The sequence below is a fragment of the Mustelus asterias genome, chromosome 3 (assembly GCF_964213995.1).
Source record: "Mustelus asterias chromosome 3, sMusAst1.hap1.1, whole genome shotgun sequence".
Classification (NCBI taxonomy): domain Eukaryota; kingdom Metazoa; phylum Chordata; class Chondrichthyes; order Carcharhiniformes; family Triakidae; genus Mustelus; species Mustelus asterias.
This window is the reverse complement of record NC_135803.1, coordinates 101,096,105-101,116,104: the sequence shown is the minus strand read 5'-3', so window position 1 is coordinate 101,116,104 and position 20,000 is coordinate 101,096,105. Positions and strand designations below refer to the sequence as shown.

General features: G+C 42.5%; 1 protein-coding gene across 1 annotated transcript in view; it reads right to left on the bottom strand.

The window, feature by feature from the left end:
- The window catches only part of LOC144484720 (metabotropic glutamate receptor 7-like), a 664,948-nt gene that overhangs the window by 426,832 nt on the left and 218,116 nt on the right, over positions 1-20,000 (bottom strand). Inside the window, exon 3 of the mRNA XM_078203160.1 lies at positions 14,426-14,642. Within this exon, the coding sequence (XP_078059286.1) occupies positions 14,426-14,642 (217 nt within the window). The remainder of the gene's footprint in view (positions 1-14,425; positions 14,643-20,000) is intronic.

Sequence of the window (20,000 nt, the reverse complement as noted above, 5' to 3'; positions counted from 1 at the left end):
GACTGCCCATATGGAGTTTGTACATTCTCCCAGTGCCTGCGTGGTTTCCTCTGGGTGCTCCAGTTTCCTCCCAAACTCCAAAGATGTGCAGGTTAGGTTGATTGGTCACGTTAAATTATCTATTATCCCTAGATGTATAGGTTAGGGGAATTAATAAAGATGTGGGGTTACAGAGGTAGTGCGTGGTTAAGGTGCTCTTTCAGAGAGTTGGTGCAGACTCAATGGGCTGCACTGTAGGGATTCTATGAGGTGGAAGGCAAAAAGGAGGTGTGGAAGGAACAAGAAACAAAAGATGAATCTTGAAGAGGTGTAAATGGAAAATAGCAAAATCCTTACTAAGAGCTGCTGTCCAAAAGATAGGGGTAGTGGTTATGATCTAAATGTTGAACTTAATGTGGAGTCCGAAAGTGCATAATCATCTTTTGTTTCATTATCAACCGTTTCTGCCCTGCACAATTATCCACGATAACCCCTCGCCTCCACTGTCATGCACAGTTCAAAAGCAGACTGGCCAGACTCTGCTGAAATAATGCAGCACACTCTCTTTTCACCTCAGTTTCCAGAGAGGGGACCACAATCTACTTTTGAGCTGGTTGTAGAGGTCACTTTGGATCCATGTAGATGGTGCCCTGGTGTGAGTCCAGAGGAGATGCATAATATATGTATATAATGTATATTGGGGTTTGGGGTGCGTACTGCCCCTTTAAGAGTGCGGATGAGGTGACCACAGGGGAATTAGCTGCTCCCAGTGTGGGAATCAGTTAAGATAGTCTAGGTCCTGATTGTGGGGCAGTGCACATCTATAATAATGTGTTCCCAGTGCTCAAGTTAAGAAGCCTACCTTGTGGTTCTTTGGGCATCGTACTTTCAGAACTACATACATAATAAGATGATGTACCGTGCATGCTGGTGATGAAAGCAGCCATCAGTGAAAGGAGACCTTCCTCACCTTTCCATAAGCTAGCTTCAAATATCAGTATTTTCAAAGGGAAGAGAAGTCATCCCTTTATTTGATATCACTGACTCTTTGGGAATTAGTATTAGAGAACAGGGCTGTCAAGCAGAGGCTGAAAAGCCTGATGCAACTTTTGACTTCTTAACTAAAGACTGTCACACTAGGCAACACCGTGCAGGTTAACAGAGCAATTATTGTACATGCCAAGCTCCTCCACTTGGGAGTTTTGTAAAACGTTGTGCTTTTATAAGTTACGGAGAGGCAGCGCATCTGTGAATGACTTTATTTTTTCTACATTGTGAATGGAATCATTTTTAATCCCTTCTTTACATGGAGAAATCTGCACCGGGTGACAGTCTTAAGGTCAGTAGAAACTAATGCAAAGCTTTTCGGATCTTAGAGCTTGCAGCATAATGGAAGATCACACTGTTTAGATCTTTCCATCTTCTGTTGCTCTGAAGGTACATGTGACAAAAGCAAGGAACTTTTCACCAGCAGCTGATCACGCACTTGTGGGAGCCCAAAGAAAAGCTGACAGAGACCAGGACTTTGCTCAGAAGCCCCAGCACAAAGAGAGACTTCTTTAAATCAATTCCTCAGTCATTTAAAACACTAACACCCTGCCCTGTTATAGAAATAATGCAAAGAACTTTACAGCAAATAGTGCACCTCTGAATTATAGTCAATGCTGCAATATAATTCATGCAGGAGTCAATTTGCATACAGAAAAATTCCACAAAAATTATGAAATAAACACATGCTGGAAATCAAATAGAAAACAAAAAGTGCTGAATAAAGTCAACAGGTCTAGCAGCATCTGCGGACAGAGAACAGTTAATGTTTCGAGTCCTCATGACTTCTTCAGGTGGTGATGGTCATATATCTGTTTCAATTATGCTGTTTGAGGGATAAATATAAGCTTGGACATTGTTTTAAAAGCTTGGACATTGTTTTAAAAGCTCAATTTGTACTTCTGCGTTGACTTGAGAAACCAGAAAACCCATCTTAATGACCATGCTTTCGACAGTGCAGCTTTCCCTAGGTACTACGCTGAAGTGCCAGCCTAGATTATGCATTCAGGTCTCTGGAGTTGGGTTTGAACTGATGACCTGCTTACACAGAGACAAGAGTGTGTTACAATGAGCCAAGGATATTGCAGCAAATGATAGTTAGGTCTCAATCCAAATGTATTGGCCTATTCTTTGCCCTCTCCTCCCACACAGTTTTATGTATTGAATGGAGATGAATATTCATAGCAGCCCCAAACTATTGTTCTTACCGTTATTACAAGGTTGTACTTCCTGCTTCTCCATGAAGGGATGGAATGTCAACAAAGCCCAAGTACATTTTGAATTTAAATATGTAGCTTTGAGAAAGAGATGACTTCTCCTGACCTCAGTGATGAAACAATCTGGGCCGTGATTCTCCCATCCTGCTGCGCTAATTGTATAGCGCAGCGGGCCGGGAAATTCTCGTGTCGGCCGATTCGCGGGGTTTGCACGTGCATTCCCGCCGCGATAGCATCTCCCAGAGCCGGATTTCCGGTGGCGTCAACCCAACGCTGGAAATCGATGAGGAAATTAACCTATCCATTTGAATGTCATTTAAATAGGATTAGCGGGCCCGCTAGCATCTCCCCTCCCGCCAGAGTGGTTCACTCCGACGGGGATTATAGTAGCTCTCCACATGTAGGAAACTAGCAGTCCAATCCTACTGTAGTTAAAAGAGGGGTGGGGGCAAATAGGGCCCCCCCAGAGGGTCAGGTGGCAGGTGCCCCCTGGGCATTGGCACCTTGGCAGTGTCAGCCTGGGCCCCCTGGCAATGCCCAAGGGGCAAAGTGCCAATGCCCAAGGGGCACCTTGGCACAATGGGTAGTGCCAAGGGGGCAGGGCCTATGGAGGGGTGGTCCTTAATGGGGAGACCGGTGTGCTTGGGGGGGGGGGGTCCCACTGCCATTCTGCAGACAGGATCAGTGAGGGAAGGAGGGAGGCCAGCGATATCAGGATGGGCTGTCGGGGGGGGGGGGGGGCAGCAATCAGGCCATGGGAGGGCTCGGGGAGCCAGCAATGCAGGGCTGGCCAGCGATTGAGCTGACCAGCAATCAGGAGGCCGGCAGTGCGGGGCCACTGCACATGCATCGATCTCGGCACTGACAGATCAATGCATGCGCAGTGGCCACTCAGGGCTATGCTGCCAGCTTCCCAGGTTAGAATAGGCCCCGCCCACAGCTTTGTAATGATACACACGCCAGTGACCTCTGTCGTGCAGTGTGTGGGAGATTCTTCTCTGAACTCCAACTGAAAAATCCAGCGTGAATTACTCCAGCGAATTCGACACTTAGAATTTTTTCGGGGGAATTCCGGCCTAAAAAATCTGGTGCGGCTTTTATTAAAATTGAGAAAAATTGCAAAAGTTTATCCTTGATGTATTAATGAGAAATTCTAGCAAGTGGGCATGAAAAATGAGACAGGAATCAAAGCAAATTGCCATCTTAGTGCTCAGATGGTGCATGCTTTGTTCCTCTGTAAAGAACACTTCAGCACTAAATTCATAAAGTGGTTATACTGGGAGATTTTAATCTTCACATATATTGAGGAGGTGGAACTGTTCAAACCTTAAAAGGCCCTGGATGTCTAGAATGGATACAGGACTTTTCTCAAACAAATGTGTTCAGAACTGACAAGGGAACAGGTGACACAGGATTTCATGCTAAGTAAAGAACCACAACTACTGAACAAAATATGGCAGAAAGGAGAATCTTGCCAAGAGTAACTTGAACTGGATTGAATTTGACATAAGGTCATGAAGTCAAGGTTTCAGACACGAGTAAAGCAAACTTTGAAGAAAAGAGAATTGACCAGAGTAAATGGAGTTGATTTTTTAAATAGATAAACCGACAGAAAAACAGTATTTTGTCTGATACAAAATCAGAAGGTAACCCAAAGAGGCAAAGGTTACAAAATTAGGCTCCAAAGCAATGATAGCTTTAGTGCCATGGGTACTGTTTTGGTACCAGAATAGTGGCCAGGCTGCATTTGCACAATTCCAGTGTAACCGGTGCTGGATGCCATTTTCATGAGGCAGTAGCAGGGGCAGTGGCAAGTTTTCAGAATAGGCAACTCTTGACGTCGGTCAGTATGTAACATTGATTTGATCCTGGCAGAGCCATTTTCAACCTTGTTACTCCACTGAAAGTCCTCTCTCAAACACTTACAGCTGAACAAATGTTCAATAGCAGGAAGGACTCGGCTCCCAGCTCACCCGCAAAGCTGCACTATTTAAAGAAGTATGAAGACACAAATTAACGGCTGTTGGCCACTCAGCCCTTTGAGTCTGCTCCACCATTCAATAAGATCTCACTTTAAACTCAACTCCATTTCTCTGCCCACTGCCGATAACCTTTGACCCCCCTTGCTCATCAAGAATCTATCTACTTCTGCCTCAGATATTTCAAGATTGCGCCTCAACCACCTATTGAGGACGAGAATTCCAAAGACACTCAACCCTCAAAATTTTATTTTTCCTCATCTCCATTTTAACCAGGTGACCCCTTATTTTTTAAATAGTGACCCTGAGTTATCAATTCTCCCACAAGAGAAAACATCCTCTCCACATCCACCCTGTCACGACCCCTCAGGATCTTGTATCTTTCGATCAGGTCACCTCTTGCACTCCTAAACTCCACTGGGTACAAGCCTAACCTGTCTAACCTTCCCTCAAAATAATCTGCCCAATCCTAATATTCGTCTGGTAAACCTTCCCTGAACTATTTCTAATGCATTTACATCCTTCCTTAAATAAAGAGTTCAGTACTGTACATAGTACTCCAAATGTTCGCTGGAATTCTACCACCTCATCCACCATGGAATTGGGGTGGGCAAGTGGCGGACAATGGAAATGTCCATTGACCTCGGGTGGGAATTTCCAGTCTCGCTCGAGGCATAAAATTCCATCTGTAGTCTCACTAATACCCTTACAACTGAAGCACACCCTCCTTACACTTGTATTCAATTCCCCTTGCAGTAAGCAAGAACATTCTACCAGCCTTCCTTATTATTTACTGTACCTGCATGCAAACCTTTTGCAATTCATTCACCGGGGCACCCGGATCCATCTGCATCTCAGAGCTCTGCAATTTTTCACCATTAAAATCTTTTTTAAATTCAGCCTGCTAAAATGGACGACCTCGCATTTTTCCACATTATACTCCTTTTGCATGATCTTTGCCCAATTGTCTAACCCATCTATATTTTTTGTAGCCTCCTTACGTCCTCTTCACAACTTACTTTCCGACCCATGTGTCTTCAGCAAATTTAACAACCATATCATTGGTCTCTTCATCCAAGTCTTTCATAGAAGTTTTAAAATGTTGAGGCCCCAGCACTGATCTGTGGCACATCACTCGTTACATTCTGCCACAGATCCAGAAGCTATGGGTTTACACTGCAGAGTATTGAAGGAAAAGAAGAAATTCCATGTCATAATTTTACAAAGATCTCTGGATTAACAAATTGTATTGTGAACTGGAAAATTGCAAATGTCACTCGATTAGTTCAGTGGCGGGTGGGAGAAATTGGGTAACCAGAAAGCTGTCAGTTTAACACCAACTGTGGTGAAGTAACTGGAACCTACCACCAGAGGCAGAGCAAAAGATCACTTGGAAAAGTGAATGTCACAAGCTTGGTGGAGAGGAAAGTTTAACGCTTAAAGTTTATTTATTAGTGTCACAAGCAGGCTTACACAAACAGTGACTCAAGCTGGGAATCAAACCCGGGTTTGTGGAGTTTGTATGTTCTTCCTGTGTCTGTGGGGGTTTGCTCTGGTTTCCATCCACAGTCCAAAGATGTGTAGGATAGTTGCATTGGCCATGCTAAATTGCTTTGGTGTCAGGAGGACTAGCAAGGTAAATACATGGGGTTAAGGTGATAGGGCCTGGATGGGATAGGGCCTGTGAGACAGCGGTGCTAACAACTGTGCCACTGTGCCACCCACCTCCCTGTTGGGTGAGCTAGTTTCTGATACGCTTGTGCAGACAATGGAATTGTTACCTACAGAAAGAACAATGGAGGTTCTCGCCTTTACAGTCTGAGAGTGAAGTGTGGCCTGGCTGTAAAGCAGAGGAGGAAATGAGGCAGGAAGGATTTCTCATGTTTGTTTAAACAGTGGGGAAATTAGTCAGGCTCTGCCTTGCCCAGCTTTCCCTCTCTGAACACAAGAAAATGCTTCGTGTCCAGGTGATATAAAAAAACCAAAATGCTATCATAATGGATCTTCATTGTGTGAAGATTCATTCAAAGATTAAGGCTCAACTATATTGCCCAAGCTGGGGGGAAATGGTATTGTGCTTTAGGGGGAAAAGTGAACTTGAAAATGGTTAAAGAAATATCTATGCCTTTTTCACTTCTCCCTAATAGAAGCTCCCTTGTCTGGAAGGTAATGGGAATTTCTTTCTCAGATACAATTCTATCAGCAAACCAATTACCCAAAGGGAGGCCTCAGTGCATTAAATGTCTTGGCTGGTCTGAGAGAAATGTAGTGATTTGTATCACATGATATTAACTCTGCCCTACAATGTACAAATATCTTGCAAATGACCAGACCCTCATAGCACATCAAGTGTGTTCTTAAACTGCCTTTTACCATTGGTACCTCATCAGAAAATGTATTAGAATGTAAATTTTATTTCTTTTTATTTTAACAGTATTTCTCATCTCTGACTCTTGCCTCTGCAGGTAACTGAATAGACCAAATTACATTCCTACCCATTATGATCAATGGTGTCAATAGCGTTTTGAGGGCCCTTTCTGCTCACCTCTCATCAGAAGAATTAACACCGTGCTCTCTCCTTTTACCTTCCTTTGCTTGAAGTAGAAGGCTTACAGTTGAGAATGTTGTTTTTCTCACATGAGTTTGGTCGTATCCGAAAGGTTCATGGAGTTAGTTCTGGTCTCTTGAGAGGGAGCTGAAGAAAGAGAATTATGGCGACTGGGAGTGACACATCCTGGTTTCCAGGTCGCCACTTACTCACAGGCGAACAGTCAGCATACTTCCATAGGGAACTCTCTTCAGAGAGCTGGCAAGCACTCAAAGGACTGAATGGTCTCATTCTGTGCTGAAACCATGCTATGATTCCATACTTCTAAGATAGAGAGCATATAACATGTTATATGCTCTCAAGGGCATACAGTAGTTTAAAGGAGCATGGAGTGTTGAGTTGAAATTCATTTTCAGTGAATGGCAGGCAGAGGTTAGGGCAAGTGCTTTAAAACTTCAAGATTATGTATTCCATGCTTTTCCATTGCACACTGAAGACCAACAGTTGTGGTATTATGAAACCAAACACCAATCGCAGGATCAAACCAAACTTGTATCAAAATGATGACCAGCAACTCCAGCTTAATCAATCCAAATACAATTATTCACATTGATTTCAGCATTCATGCTGAAGATAAATCAGGATGTGCCGTGTTGAATTTGAATTGACTTCAAGTTTGAGGTCGCACCAATAGCAGCTGACCCCATTTCTGTGGTAAATGTGATTGGTTCATTGTGATACACACCCACAAACATGGTACCGACATTGCCAATATTTCTCCACAGTTGCACAGCGTAGGAATGCTGCGCCACAGCAAACAGCAGTCAAAATGGGAATTGAAATAGGATGCTATCTTGCCATCTATTGAATTTGTTACACCAACATGGCAATGGACAAGCTAGATTTAGGATCTGTTGAAATTATACCATTATTGACAAACCAGTTTTCCACACTAAAACGGTCACATCACCAGGATTCATATCTCCATTATCCAGAAGGACAAGGAAAATGAGCACATGGGAACCCCACCACTCCAGAGCTCCTCACCAGGTGACACACCAATGTGGCTCAGACATCTGACCCCTATTCTTTCATCATTACTAGTCAAAACCCTGCCATCGCTCTATCCAACAGCACTGTGCAAGTATTTTCACCATAAAGAATGCAATGGGTTAAAAAGGCTGCTCACCTTCACCTTCTCAAGGTAATCAAGAGATAGATTTTAAAAAATGTCAGCCTTGCAAGTGATCCTCCATATCCCAAGAGGGATTTCTTTTTAAATCAGATGACTGTGATAGTCTGCTCAAGGTCCCCATTCCATTTTGTTTAAATAGGATTCTGGAAGCACTGAATAGCTCAAAATTGATGGAAAAATAATTAACACCAAATAAAACAGTTCACTGAGCAAACCTCACTACTCCTAAATCAATTTTATATATGCTACAAATCATGAATCTTGTTGAACTGCCCAATCTTTGAACATTGTCTACATTGGCATGAGATTGTTACATGCATCAGAAATCAGTGTCATTTGTTCTATTTTTATGGAGCGTCATCTTACAAATCAAGGCAAAAGGGTTAGCGTTAAATTGGGAGCTGATTAATATGGCCACTAGACGGGTCGCTATTTTTATAATAATATTTCCAAACTGTTTTGGAAGAAATGGACCTGAAATCATTCACTGACGCATGTTCAAAACCATAACTGGAGCTGTTTCAGTTCATAAACACTGCCCAATGTCGTACTAAAATATCACAGCCAGTACAGATAAAGATGAGGACCACATTCCTGAATTAGTTGATGACAACATGAACAATATTCAGCATTCACTTGTTCTCTCTGCACTGAGAGAAAACAAACCCACCAATAGCATCAGGGTACACAATTATTGCAGCTATCTCTGTATTCAGCAGTGATACGCTTGTCCACCCAATAGTCTGTCAACATTAAGTCTATAGGCCCATAGATGAGAGATGACTATATGAATGAAGTACCGAGGAGTCGCAAGTATCAAAGTACCATGGAAAGCATCCTAATTTTTTGATCGAAACCACTTTTAATTGACTCATATTAAACAGGATTGCAATGAAATAAAAGTGACTTGGGAAATTCCAATAAATTAACAGAATGAAAAGAAAAGGGTGGCCATTCAACCCATCACGTCTGTGCCAGTTCATATTCATGACTTTCCGATTACTCTCAAATCTCTGTTCTTCCTCTATAGCCCATCAAATTTTCCCACTCAGGTATTATCCAATTTCTTTCTGAAGGTTATTATTCAATCTGCTTCCACCACCCTTTCTACCATCACATTCCAATCATTGTGCTGTGTAAAAGGTTTTTCCTCAAGTTGCCTCCAGCTCTTTGGCCAATTACTTTAAATGTGTCATGTGTGTTTCTTCGGAAGTAACTCTTCAAATGCAGACAAAAAAAAACAACAAAACTTACTTCAACTTATAAATCGAAGAAAGGGTTTAATAAAGAAACTTCATTACTCCAAACTTGGGGCCTCACCCTGGGCCAATCCAAGCTCCCTACAATTCCCAACAGATTCTTATTTACAGTGAGTAAGCTGACCATCACATCGTTCTGCAATTGGTTCCATGGTTTACTGGGTCAGTGAACCCTTACAGCTTGTTATCATTGGTCACATTATATCCAATACAAAGTTGTCACCGGTTACATTCTAACAATCTGGTCCTCAAATACTACAACCACTGGAAACAGGTTTCCCTCTTCACCTTAAGACGACAAAATCTTTCATGCTTCAAACACCTCAATTAAATCCCCCCTTAGCCTTCTCTGCTCTAGAAGAACAACTCCAGTTTCTCAAGTCACTACTTTAGTCACTTTAGTCTTTTATCATTAGTACCAGCAAATGTCTTTTGTGTCTGTCACCCCAAGCACCATTCCAATACTTCTCTCCAGTCCGAAAAGCAACCATTCACCTCTAATTTCGGATTTCCATCCCTTGGTCAGTATCCAAACAACTGCTGTCTTTTTAATATAGAAATGGAAGATTATGGCCAGAGCCTCTACAATTTCCACACTTCCCCAAGTAACCTTGGATGCATTTCATCCATTCCAGTTGACTTTCCTGCCTTGAGCACTGCCAACCTTTGAAGTCCACTTTCTTTATCTATTGAGATCCTATTCAATTTCTCTAGCATCTCCTTCCTTACTGCGACATTGGTATACAATTGACCTCTTCTCGTTCATTCTCATTTTATGGCATTTCAATGGGTTCTCTTCTTTGAGTGGACCTCAAAGGACATGGCCTTTCTTTCTATCCACTCCCATAGCCTTGAAGTTACAGGAATACTTTGGACCAGTCTTTTGTACACTTTACTTATTGCATACCCACGTCCAGATCTGACAGCTGGCTGTGTACCCCTACCGGCACACTTTTTATATTTTAATCTCTTCAATGCCTAAGAATTGTACAAAATGTACAAATTATAATGCACATTATAACAAGTTACATCATACCTTAAATACCTTATTGTGATGAATTAGTTTGGTTGTTCAAGCATTGACGTAATTTTTGAATGCTAGGCGATGGTTTGTGTCATAAATTGCTTTCTTCACATTAACTCCACTCTGTCCTGCATATCCCCCAATCTCTGCTCCTTTAAAATACTTAAAACCCATCTTTTTCGCCGGGGGCTTGGCAATCACTGCCCAATCTCTCTCTCCATAGCTTGCATCCCTTTCACTGACAACTTAACATTTGTGAAAACCCTTGGGATGTTTTTATTTTCACTAAAGGTGCTATATGGGCAGCACAGTGGCACAACGGATGGTACAGCTGCCTCACAGCTCAGGGACCCGGGTTCAATTCCGGCTTCGGGTCTCTATCTGTGTGGAGTTTGCATGTTCTCCCGGGTTTTCTCCCACAGTCCAAAGATTAGGTTGATTGAATTAAAAAGAGAAAAAATGATTAAATAGAAACAAAATCCACAGGCCTGCTTCCCAAACTGGAAGGGAATGTGTCCCACAGTTTGGGAATGTCTGCTCTAGACTGAATATTTAGCCATGTTATCTAATTCGACAATAAAACGATCTCTTCTTAACTTCTGTCATATGTTTATATTATTACACATTTTTAAATAAGAGATTTCAAATGCAGAAAATGAAACATTGCTGGAATTCATTGAGAGACTACCCCCTTGACCACTTATAAACCTCCTTCAAGCATCAGTCTGGGGTGTTGCTTGCATTTGACACACATGACCTTTCAGTCCATCATAAGCTATGGAGGAAATGTATGTGTCAGGGATTCCCAAACTGAGTTCTGTAGAATCAAGGGGTTCCATGCCAGGCCAGGCAGAGCAATACCATGTGAGTATTGTGCTGGAAGAAGAGGGGGACATGCAAGGGGTGTCTGTGACTGTGTGTCCACATGCATGTGTGCACACACGTGTGTGCATGTGAGTAATAAAGAAGCAGTACCACTCCTTCCAAAAATTAGGCGTTTGTATGTTTGCATGAAGACAATTGTTTTGTGGTTTTGCTCTTCAACACAATGAGAATGTTTCTCTGGCGTTCCTTCGATACTCTTGGGAGGTCAAAAGGATCACACGGCTGCAAACGTTTGGGGAACCCTGTTATGGGTGATTCTCTAAATCATCTCGCACCCTTTCGACATGCACATCAAAACAGTGTGGCCTTCAATAAAATGTGATTGGCAAACAAAATGTTAACCAGAGAGGAAGCACAAGTGTCTGTTAGTTTTGTCACAAAACAGTAGTGACATACATGGTGATAGAATTTACACCCCTGTGCTGTTCATGGACAATGAAAAATTAATTTGCTGACCACTTTTATATGAAGGCGGCACCATTTAACTGAAACACAATTAGTCAATAAAAATGACCATTATATTCAATTTGCTCAGCAAAAAGGAAATCTGAGAGTTTTGTCTTGAATTCTTCAAATACAAAACCCTGACTTAAAATAGTTATTAACTGCACACACTGTACGATTAATTCAATGTGAAATACTACTTAAGAGCACATTTCTGAACGCACATTGGTATAGAACACAGTACCAATCACAGAGACATTCTACATGTAAATTATTGCTCGGACTGAATTACTGAACGATTGAAAAGGCTGTGATGTAAAGATTTCTCAACTAATTATATCTATCCAGTCGCTGTCTGGGTGCTACAAATGTTGTGTGAAAACTCTCAAGAGACAGTGGCAGAAAAATCAGCAATAAATCAATTGCCACAACAAATCATTTGTCCTAATCAGAAAGAATACATTTCAATTATGTCATGGAGAGAATAAATAAATCTTCTTAACAAATAACAGCAAATCTTATTTGGATCTGTCTGCAATCTGGCACTGAGATATATTTATAAGCTGCATTCTGGTATCACATTAAATGTCCAGTGGCTGCAAACACTTCCTGTCTTCTACTTCCTATACTTTAATTTTGCTGTGCTGGTGACAGGAATGTCTGAAATATTGTCCATTCACTTACCTTTAACACTAATGCCAAATAAAATTACTTTGGTCTATCAATCTTCCCACCACGAGCAAGGTTAACCCGAGGACCAACCCACGTTTTGTTGGTTTAGTATCTTTCAGCAATCGAGGCCTACTTCCTGAGATGTTCTCATTTAAAAACCCCCAATTTATTACCCTGCTGCCATGACGATGAGCTGACAGCCTCCACATTCTGATCTCACCCACACAGGAATGTCACCTGCCTAACAAACCACATGCCTTGCCTGTTCCTCCATCTTCACCTGCGTCTGAGTTAACACTACTCACTAACATGCTAACAGTGTTAACTAACAACTGTCTACCTCAGCCTCAATGTCCATCCCAACCACAAACGTTGCCTGTATTCAGGTCCTGACACTTCATGGCTTAGGCAATTGCATCTTTAAGGGAAAAGTGGAGAAGCATTTGAAACCGAGAAAGATACAGGACTATAACTTGGGCAGCACGGTGGCACAGTGGTTAGCACTGCTGCCTCACAGCTTCAGGGACCCGGGTTCAATTCCAGCCTTGGGTGAGTGTGCGTGGAGCTTGCATGTTTCCTCCATGTCTGTGTGGTTTCCCCTTGGTGCTCTGGTTTCCTCCCACAATCCAAAGATGCGCAGGCCAGGTGGATTGGCCATGACAAATTGCCCCTTAGTGTCCCAAAATGTGTATGTTAGATGGATTAGCCATGGGAAAATGTGGGGTTACAGGGATAGGGTGGGGTAGAGGTTCTAGGTAAAATAATCGTTCAGAGAGCCGGTACAGACTCAATGGGCCAAATGGCCTCTTCTGGACTGTAGGAGTCTATGACCAGCAACTGAGAATTGGAACACTTTTCAACTACTGTCAGTTAGAGGTAACACAAAGACAATGGATCAAATAGCCTGCTTCAAGTGCAACCCACCATGTTTTTTAGTAAATTCAGAGTTCGATATATCCAAGCATTGTAGAGCAGCAGAGTGAATAGAACATTATATTTTTAAAGTCAAAACTGCAGAATGTAAACAAGAGGAAACCATGTTCAAACTCTGGTTAAACCATGCCTCGGGAACACAATCTAAATAAGACAGCAAAACATTCGAGCCAACTCAGAAAAGCCCCGAGATTAATGCTTATTCTCGGAGGACTCCAATAAAGTTTGGGCCAATAATCGTCATATGCCATCCATTGGGATAAAAATAGGAATCTTACATCTCACGTTCCTCAGTCACATTCAAAGGGTTAGGTTTATACAAGACATTCATAGCAATAATTGCAAACCTCATCCTCCACCACTAATGAAAGGTGAGAGAATGGAGGTGAGTTTACACAGAATGGTATGGTTTGAAAGGGTAAAGGAAAGGTGAAACCTCACCCCAATCTGCCACTAGTGGGTTTGGGGGATACCCCAACAACCCACTCCGATTCGGGGACTCATTTGAATTTAATGGTCGCAGGTCTGATCTTCCAGGGGTCTGAAAAACCCCAACAGCTGGAAGGAGGGGGGGAAGCTGGCAAATCCAGCAGGTGTGTGTTTTGTTCACACCGTTTGTGGGCCAGGAGCAGCAGAAATGCTTCTCTCTGATGGTCTTCCCTTTTGTTGAGACACTGATGTGTCTTTTCATCATTTTCTCTTTTTTTTCATTAAATCTCTAGCCTCAATTTTTTGAATTTGTCAAGACCACCTTGGCAAAAGTCAGACACACACAAACAAAAGCTACCACTATTACTATTACTTGGCCGTGCGAATACAGTTGTAGCTCCAATGGATACATCAGAATCCAAGAGACTGCATGGGGGAATGCAAGTAAATAAAAAGGGAATGTGCCCTTAATTACAGTAACCTCTCTCCCCAAATTTGGGCAAATATTTTTCCAGCTCTTCACTTAGAATCATCACCTTTCTATTTGTCTGGTTTCTGTCAAAGTAACTTCTGTACATTTGTCTTGGAATTTCAGAATTTGATCATTTATGCTTTTTTAAAAAAAAATCTACTTGACCTTGCAGCTCAGTTCAGTCTGAACAAATCTGATTGAGGCACAGTACTTTGATGCTGTTAAGTTGATTTAAGGTTGGACAGCATTCCGTCACCTCGCGCGACGTTTAATGAAAATGGCTTCACCCGCCACCAAGGAATTGGCGCCACGCACTTGAATCGAGAGTGTGTGCCTTCTTACCAGCTTCCTTGGAGACCTGCACGAAGGCCTCCACTCCACTCTCACCGTAGCTCCCTTCCGAAGCCAGTGTGGACACGTAATTCCATCCGAAAGCCTTCACAATGTCCACCATCGCCTGAGTCTGATAAGAGTCCGGTGGAACGACGCGGGAGAAGAAAGCATAGCTGCTGTTATCACTCAACTCCGGGGCAGTGGAGGCATAACTGATCTGTGGAATCTAAACGGACAGAAGGGGAAAGAAGTTTTAAATCTTTCATTCAGTATGGAAAGCGCAGGCAACCGTATGCAGTTCTGTGCACATCTCAATTTTAGGAAGCTTCAATTTCACACAAGATAAGTATGTACTGAAGGCAGAAGTTGAAGTCAGTTATGATAATTGAGTTAGGGTGATTGATGTGATTGATTACTTTATTTGAGCGAACACTGGATAAAAGCTGCCTATTGACTGCAAGATCTTTTGCTTTTTGGAAACACAGCAGCAGGGAAATGTGAAAAACGACATTTAATCAGTGGCAATGGTGTGACTGATAGAAAACTGGTTTCAACATACAAAGCTGTGCTTCTTTCAAGAGTGAGATGCATTAAAATAAATTGCATTTCCAAGTACAATGAAGGAGTGGCACTTCAAATGATCGATTGACATTTAGAGCCACCCTCATTAACATAGCGTTACTATGTGACTGGAAATCTAACCCCCACAAACTTAGCATGGGCATGGTGGCATAGTGGTTAGCACTGCTCCCTCACAGCGCCAGGGACCCAGGTTCAATTCCGGGCTTGGGTCACTGTCTGTACGGAGTCTGCACATTCTTCCTATGTCTGTGTGGGTTTCCTCCAGGTGGTCTGGTTTCTTCCCACAGTCTGAAAGATGTGCTGGTTACGTGCATTGACCATGCTAAATTCTCCCTCAGTGTACCCGAACAGGTGCCGGAATGTGGCGACTAGGAGATTTTCACAGTGACTTCACTGCAGTGTTAACGTAAGCCCACTTGTGACACTAATAAATAAACTTTAAACATTTTGAGAGGGATAGAGATCTGAAACCTTGTGCTCACAAAGATGGTGGACTCATTGATTCAGCAATCTGCCTTATAAAACCCCAAACCAGAAAGGACACAAAATGACACCAGAGTTTGTGCCTCTGAATTATGAGGTTCGCTTTGTTGATGAAATCTCTAAAAACTTAGAAACGGCAGTAATAAATGCCTCCACGTTATACAAATCAGAGGGGGAAAAAAAGTGAAAAAGAAACAACCGAGTATTTGCTTTGCTTTTCAGGATCACTCACACTGCATTACAGTATAGAGAGAATGATGTGCTGTTATTTGAATAAGACATCAATCCATGATCTGCCCTACCTGTTGTAGTGGTTTAAGGGGATGTTAATGATTCCTCGGTACAATTCAAAGATGAACAGAAAATTCTCCTGGTGTACTGGCCTACATTTTCCCAGCCCTTCATGTCCTTAATGTTTATAGGGTCATGCTGTGCGCTACCCATCAGTCACATTAATCTCCATCACAATCGTTGGACTTCAAAGAAGTGTGCCATATGTGAAGCACTTGAGACATTTCTGACAGATGTAACAGTTACATAAGCACTAGGCTTCTGCTCAACTGAAAGATTTGAGAAGTGACAGTCCAAGCCTTACAATTTGACTTGTGAAAGTTACAGGAACGCCTGTATCGCTGAACTAAGAAAGAAGTCTCACAACACCAGGTTAAAGTCCAACGGGTTTAGTTGGTAGCAAATGCCACTAGCTTTCAGAGCGCTTGCTGCCCCTTCGTCAGGTGACACTCACCTGGCAAAGGGGCAGCAAGCGCTCCGAAAGCTAGTGGCTTTTGCTACCAAATAAACCTGTTGGACTTTAACCTGGTGTTGTGAGACTTCTTACTATGTTTACCCCAGTCCAACGCCGGCATCTCCACATCATCACTGAACTAAGCCATAGATAATGAAGCTCTTGGGTTCAGCGCCAGATCTGTGCTGATTTTAGTCATGTAGAGGGAAGGCAAATTGTATGTTAGTCTTCATTGCAAGAGGACTGGAGTACAGAAGCAAGGATGTCTTACTGCAGTTATACAAGGCCTTCGTGATACCACACTTGGAATTTTATGTGCAGCTTTGGTCTCCATTGCCACAAAAGGATATACTTGCCATAGAGGGAGTGCAGCGAAGATTCGCCAGACTGATTCCTGGGATGGCAGGATTGTCGTGCCAGAAGAGATTGGGTCGACTGGGCCTGTATTCACTGGAATTTAGAAGAATGAGAGTGGATCTAATTGAAGCATATAAAATTCTTATGGGGCTGGACAGACTGGATGCAGAGATGCTGTTTCCTCTGGCTGGGAAGGGGGGGGGGGGGGTGGAGAGAGATATAGAACACAGGGTCACAGGCTCAGGATATGGGGTAGGCCATTTAGGGCTGAGGTGAAGAGAAATTTCTTAACTCAGAGGCTGGTGAACTTGTGGAATTCCCTACCACAGAAGGCTGTGGAGGTCAACTCACTGAATGTATTTGAGGAAAGAGAGAGAAAATAGACTCTAAACATGCCAAGGGGCATTGGAAGAGAGCAGGAGTTTGCTGCTCCTATTTTCTGTGCTTCAAAGATGGAGATCACAAGCTTACTGCAATACGGTAGGACAGGGAAGGGCAAGAAATCATCCGGGTTCCCAACTGCGGGAAAATGCACGTGGATTGAATTGGGTGACGTTGTGGTCAGCCTCCCAGTGATCCCTGCTGAGAATCCTCACTTGAAGAATAATTAGCAACAAGGGATCACAGAACTGCTATTATCAGTGAAACATGATTAACAATTCAACCCCTGGCCCTGCTCTGCCACTCTATTAGATTACAGCTGATCTTACCTCGGCTGATTTGACCTGCCTTAGCTCTAAACTTAACTACCAAAAGTGAATCATACCCCAGCAGGAGTAGTCAGCTTCAGGAAAGGAAGTGGAAAATGAGGGGACTGGTTGGTGTGCAGAAGCACAGGACCAACCTCAGGCTAAGTTTGAAAGGTCAGGACATGCACTAATTAACTATCCTCTCATTATACTTAAGAAACCAGATCATACAAACAAGCAGGAGTAGGCCATTCAGCCCCTCAAACCTGCCATTTAGTAAGATCATGATTGATCTGATAGTAACCCCAAATCTGCATCCCGTCTACTCCCATTAACCTACCATCCCGTTGCTTATGAAGAATCTAAACACCTCTGCCTTAAAAATATTCACAGTAAGAAATCACAACACCAGGTTAAAGTCCAACATGTTTATTTGGTAGCACAAGCTTTTGGAGCGCTGCCTCCAAAAGGTCATGCTACCAAATAAACCTGTTGGACTTTAACCTGGTGTTGCGAGACTTCTTACTGTGCCTACCCCAGTCCAACGCCGGCATCTCCACATCTTAAAAATATTCAAAGACTCTACTAGCACAAATCTTTCAGGACTCAAGGCCCTCAGAGAATTTTTTTTTGCCTCATCTCTGCTTTAAATGGGCGACTACTTATTTTAAAACAGTGACCCCCTAATTTTAGAATCTCCCACAAGAGGAACCATTTTCTCCGCATCCACCCTGTTAATACCCCTCAGGATCTCATCTGTTTCAATCCAGTTGTCTCTTACTCTTCTAAACTGCAAACGTACCCTGTCCAACCTTTCCTCATAAGACAGCCCACCAACAGGAGGTTAATAACTTTGCCCCGGCACACAACTACACTGTAAAACATTGCACAGAGGCAGTCTGTGGGATTGCATTACTATTCAGCTCTGCAAACGCCAAGATGAGAAACAGCACTTCTGACACGAGTCACCAAAGTATCAGTTGTAACACTTGGATTCTTGACTGATCGTGCGATTATAAGAAATTCTGAAGTAAAAACAGATAATACTGGAAAACACTCTGCAGGCCATGTAGCAGCTACAGGATTAATGCGTCAGATCAATGGGTTATCTATTTTGGTGAACAGTCAGTGACTTGACACAAACTTGCTTCTCTCTCCAAAGATGCTTGTTACAATCCCAACTGATGTTACTACGAGACAGTGAGGTCCCAGAACTGAACACTGTCTCAATAGTCCGTAACTTTTAGATTTGTTTAGATGGGTGGATGAAGAGCCACAGGACTGCCAATTAACTATGAACAAAAGAATAAAATGAAAAGATTGGCTATAATACTGTACTCCTTCACCCCATCTACATCATCACAAATCTACACAGATTTATACCCTGTACTATAATGTTCTAAGTACACAGTCCATGTAAACCAACAGGCCAACTGGGTCAGACACCCGCCCCCAACTTCTGACAGATGCCACACAGTACAACTTCTGTGGATTTCTCATCAGATCCCCCCAGGTCATACTGTGAGCCAACTGGTTTCATTGGAACTCTGACTTCCACATGAGCGTTTCCAGACTCTACTCTCAAAAAGACACACCTTGGAATCTTCTCCCAGCCAAAGCTTTCTTTCAGATGCCTTCACCATGGATCTACTTCTAGGATCTCAACCTCTCCTTTTAATATTCCTCTGCCCTGGATCGTCATATGCATTCAAGTTTCCACATAATCTCTCAGGTATCCAGTCATGCCACTAAAAACACCACTGCTTCACAGGCTGTGTGAAGGTGTCACCAGGCTTAGAATTACTCCGATACCTGGCTTCTCACCAGCCGACTTAATCAGGTCTGCACCTTTCAGTTCTATCTGTAACTGGAAGACTCTCTCTGTCCTTTTCGATACCTTAAGTGAACAGTAACTTGTTCAATTTCCAGTTCCTTTTGTCCCTTTGACTTCAGTCTGTCTGGGACTTCTCTTTTCATTCTCTGGCTTCTAGAACTATCTGTTCTTTAACTTCTGGGACTTGCTTTCATGCCCTTACTCCATTGTCCTGCTTTTCTTCTGGCAGTTTCTGTGAGAGCGGTTTCCTCTCCAGCTGCCAAATCCAAGTGCTACTGGGTCCAGCTTAAAACTAAACTCAAAAAAATCTTTCTAACCTAAATGTGGCCCCCAGTTGCTTTTTAAGACATGTTTGTTTTTATGTCACAAACTCTACAATCACAATACAGGCACGGTTTGAAATGAAACTCAAACATACAGACATGCAATCACTTTTGTCTGACATGAATCCAACTAAAATTTTAACCCTTTCTTACACAGAAACATAAAAAATTAAACTCACTTAAATCTATAACTTGTTTCTAATACTCAAAAATGCAAATATAAATTACTTAAAAGCACCTGTTTCCTGACATGCTACCTCACCTGCTATGTGTTTTCTAGCTACTTCTGTTTATTTTTCCGATTTCTAACATCTGCAGTATTTTGTTCAAGAAGAAATGATAGTGTATCTTTTGCATAAAGCAGAAGAGATTAGACCATAAGACAGAGGATCTGAATTAGGCCACTCGGCCCATCAAGTCTGCTCCGCCATTCAATCATGGCTGATATTTTTCTCATCCCCATTCTCCTGTCTTTTCCCCTTATTAATCAATCCCCTTATTAATCAAGAACCTATCTATCTCTGTCTTAAAGACACTCAATGACCTAGCCTCCACAGCCTTCTGCGGCAAA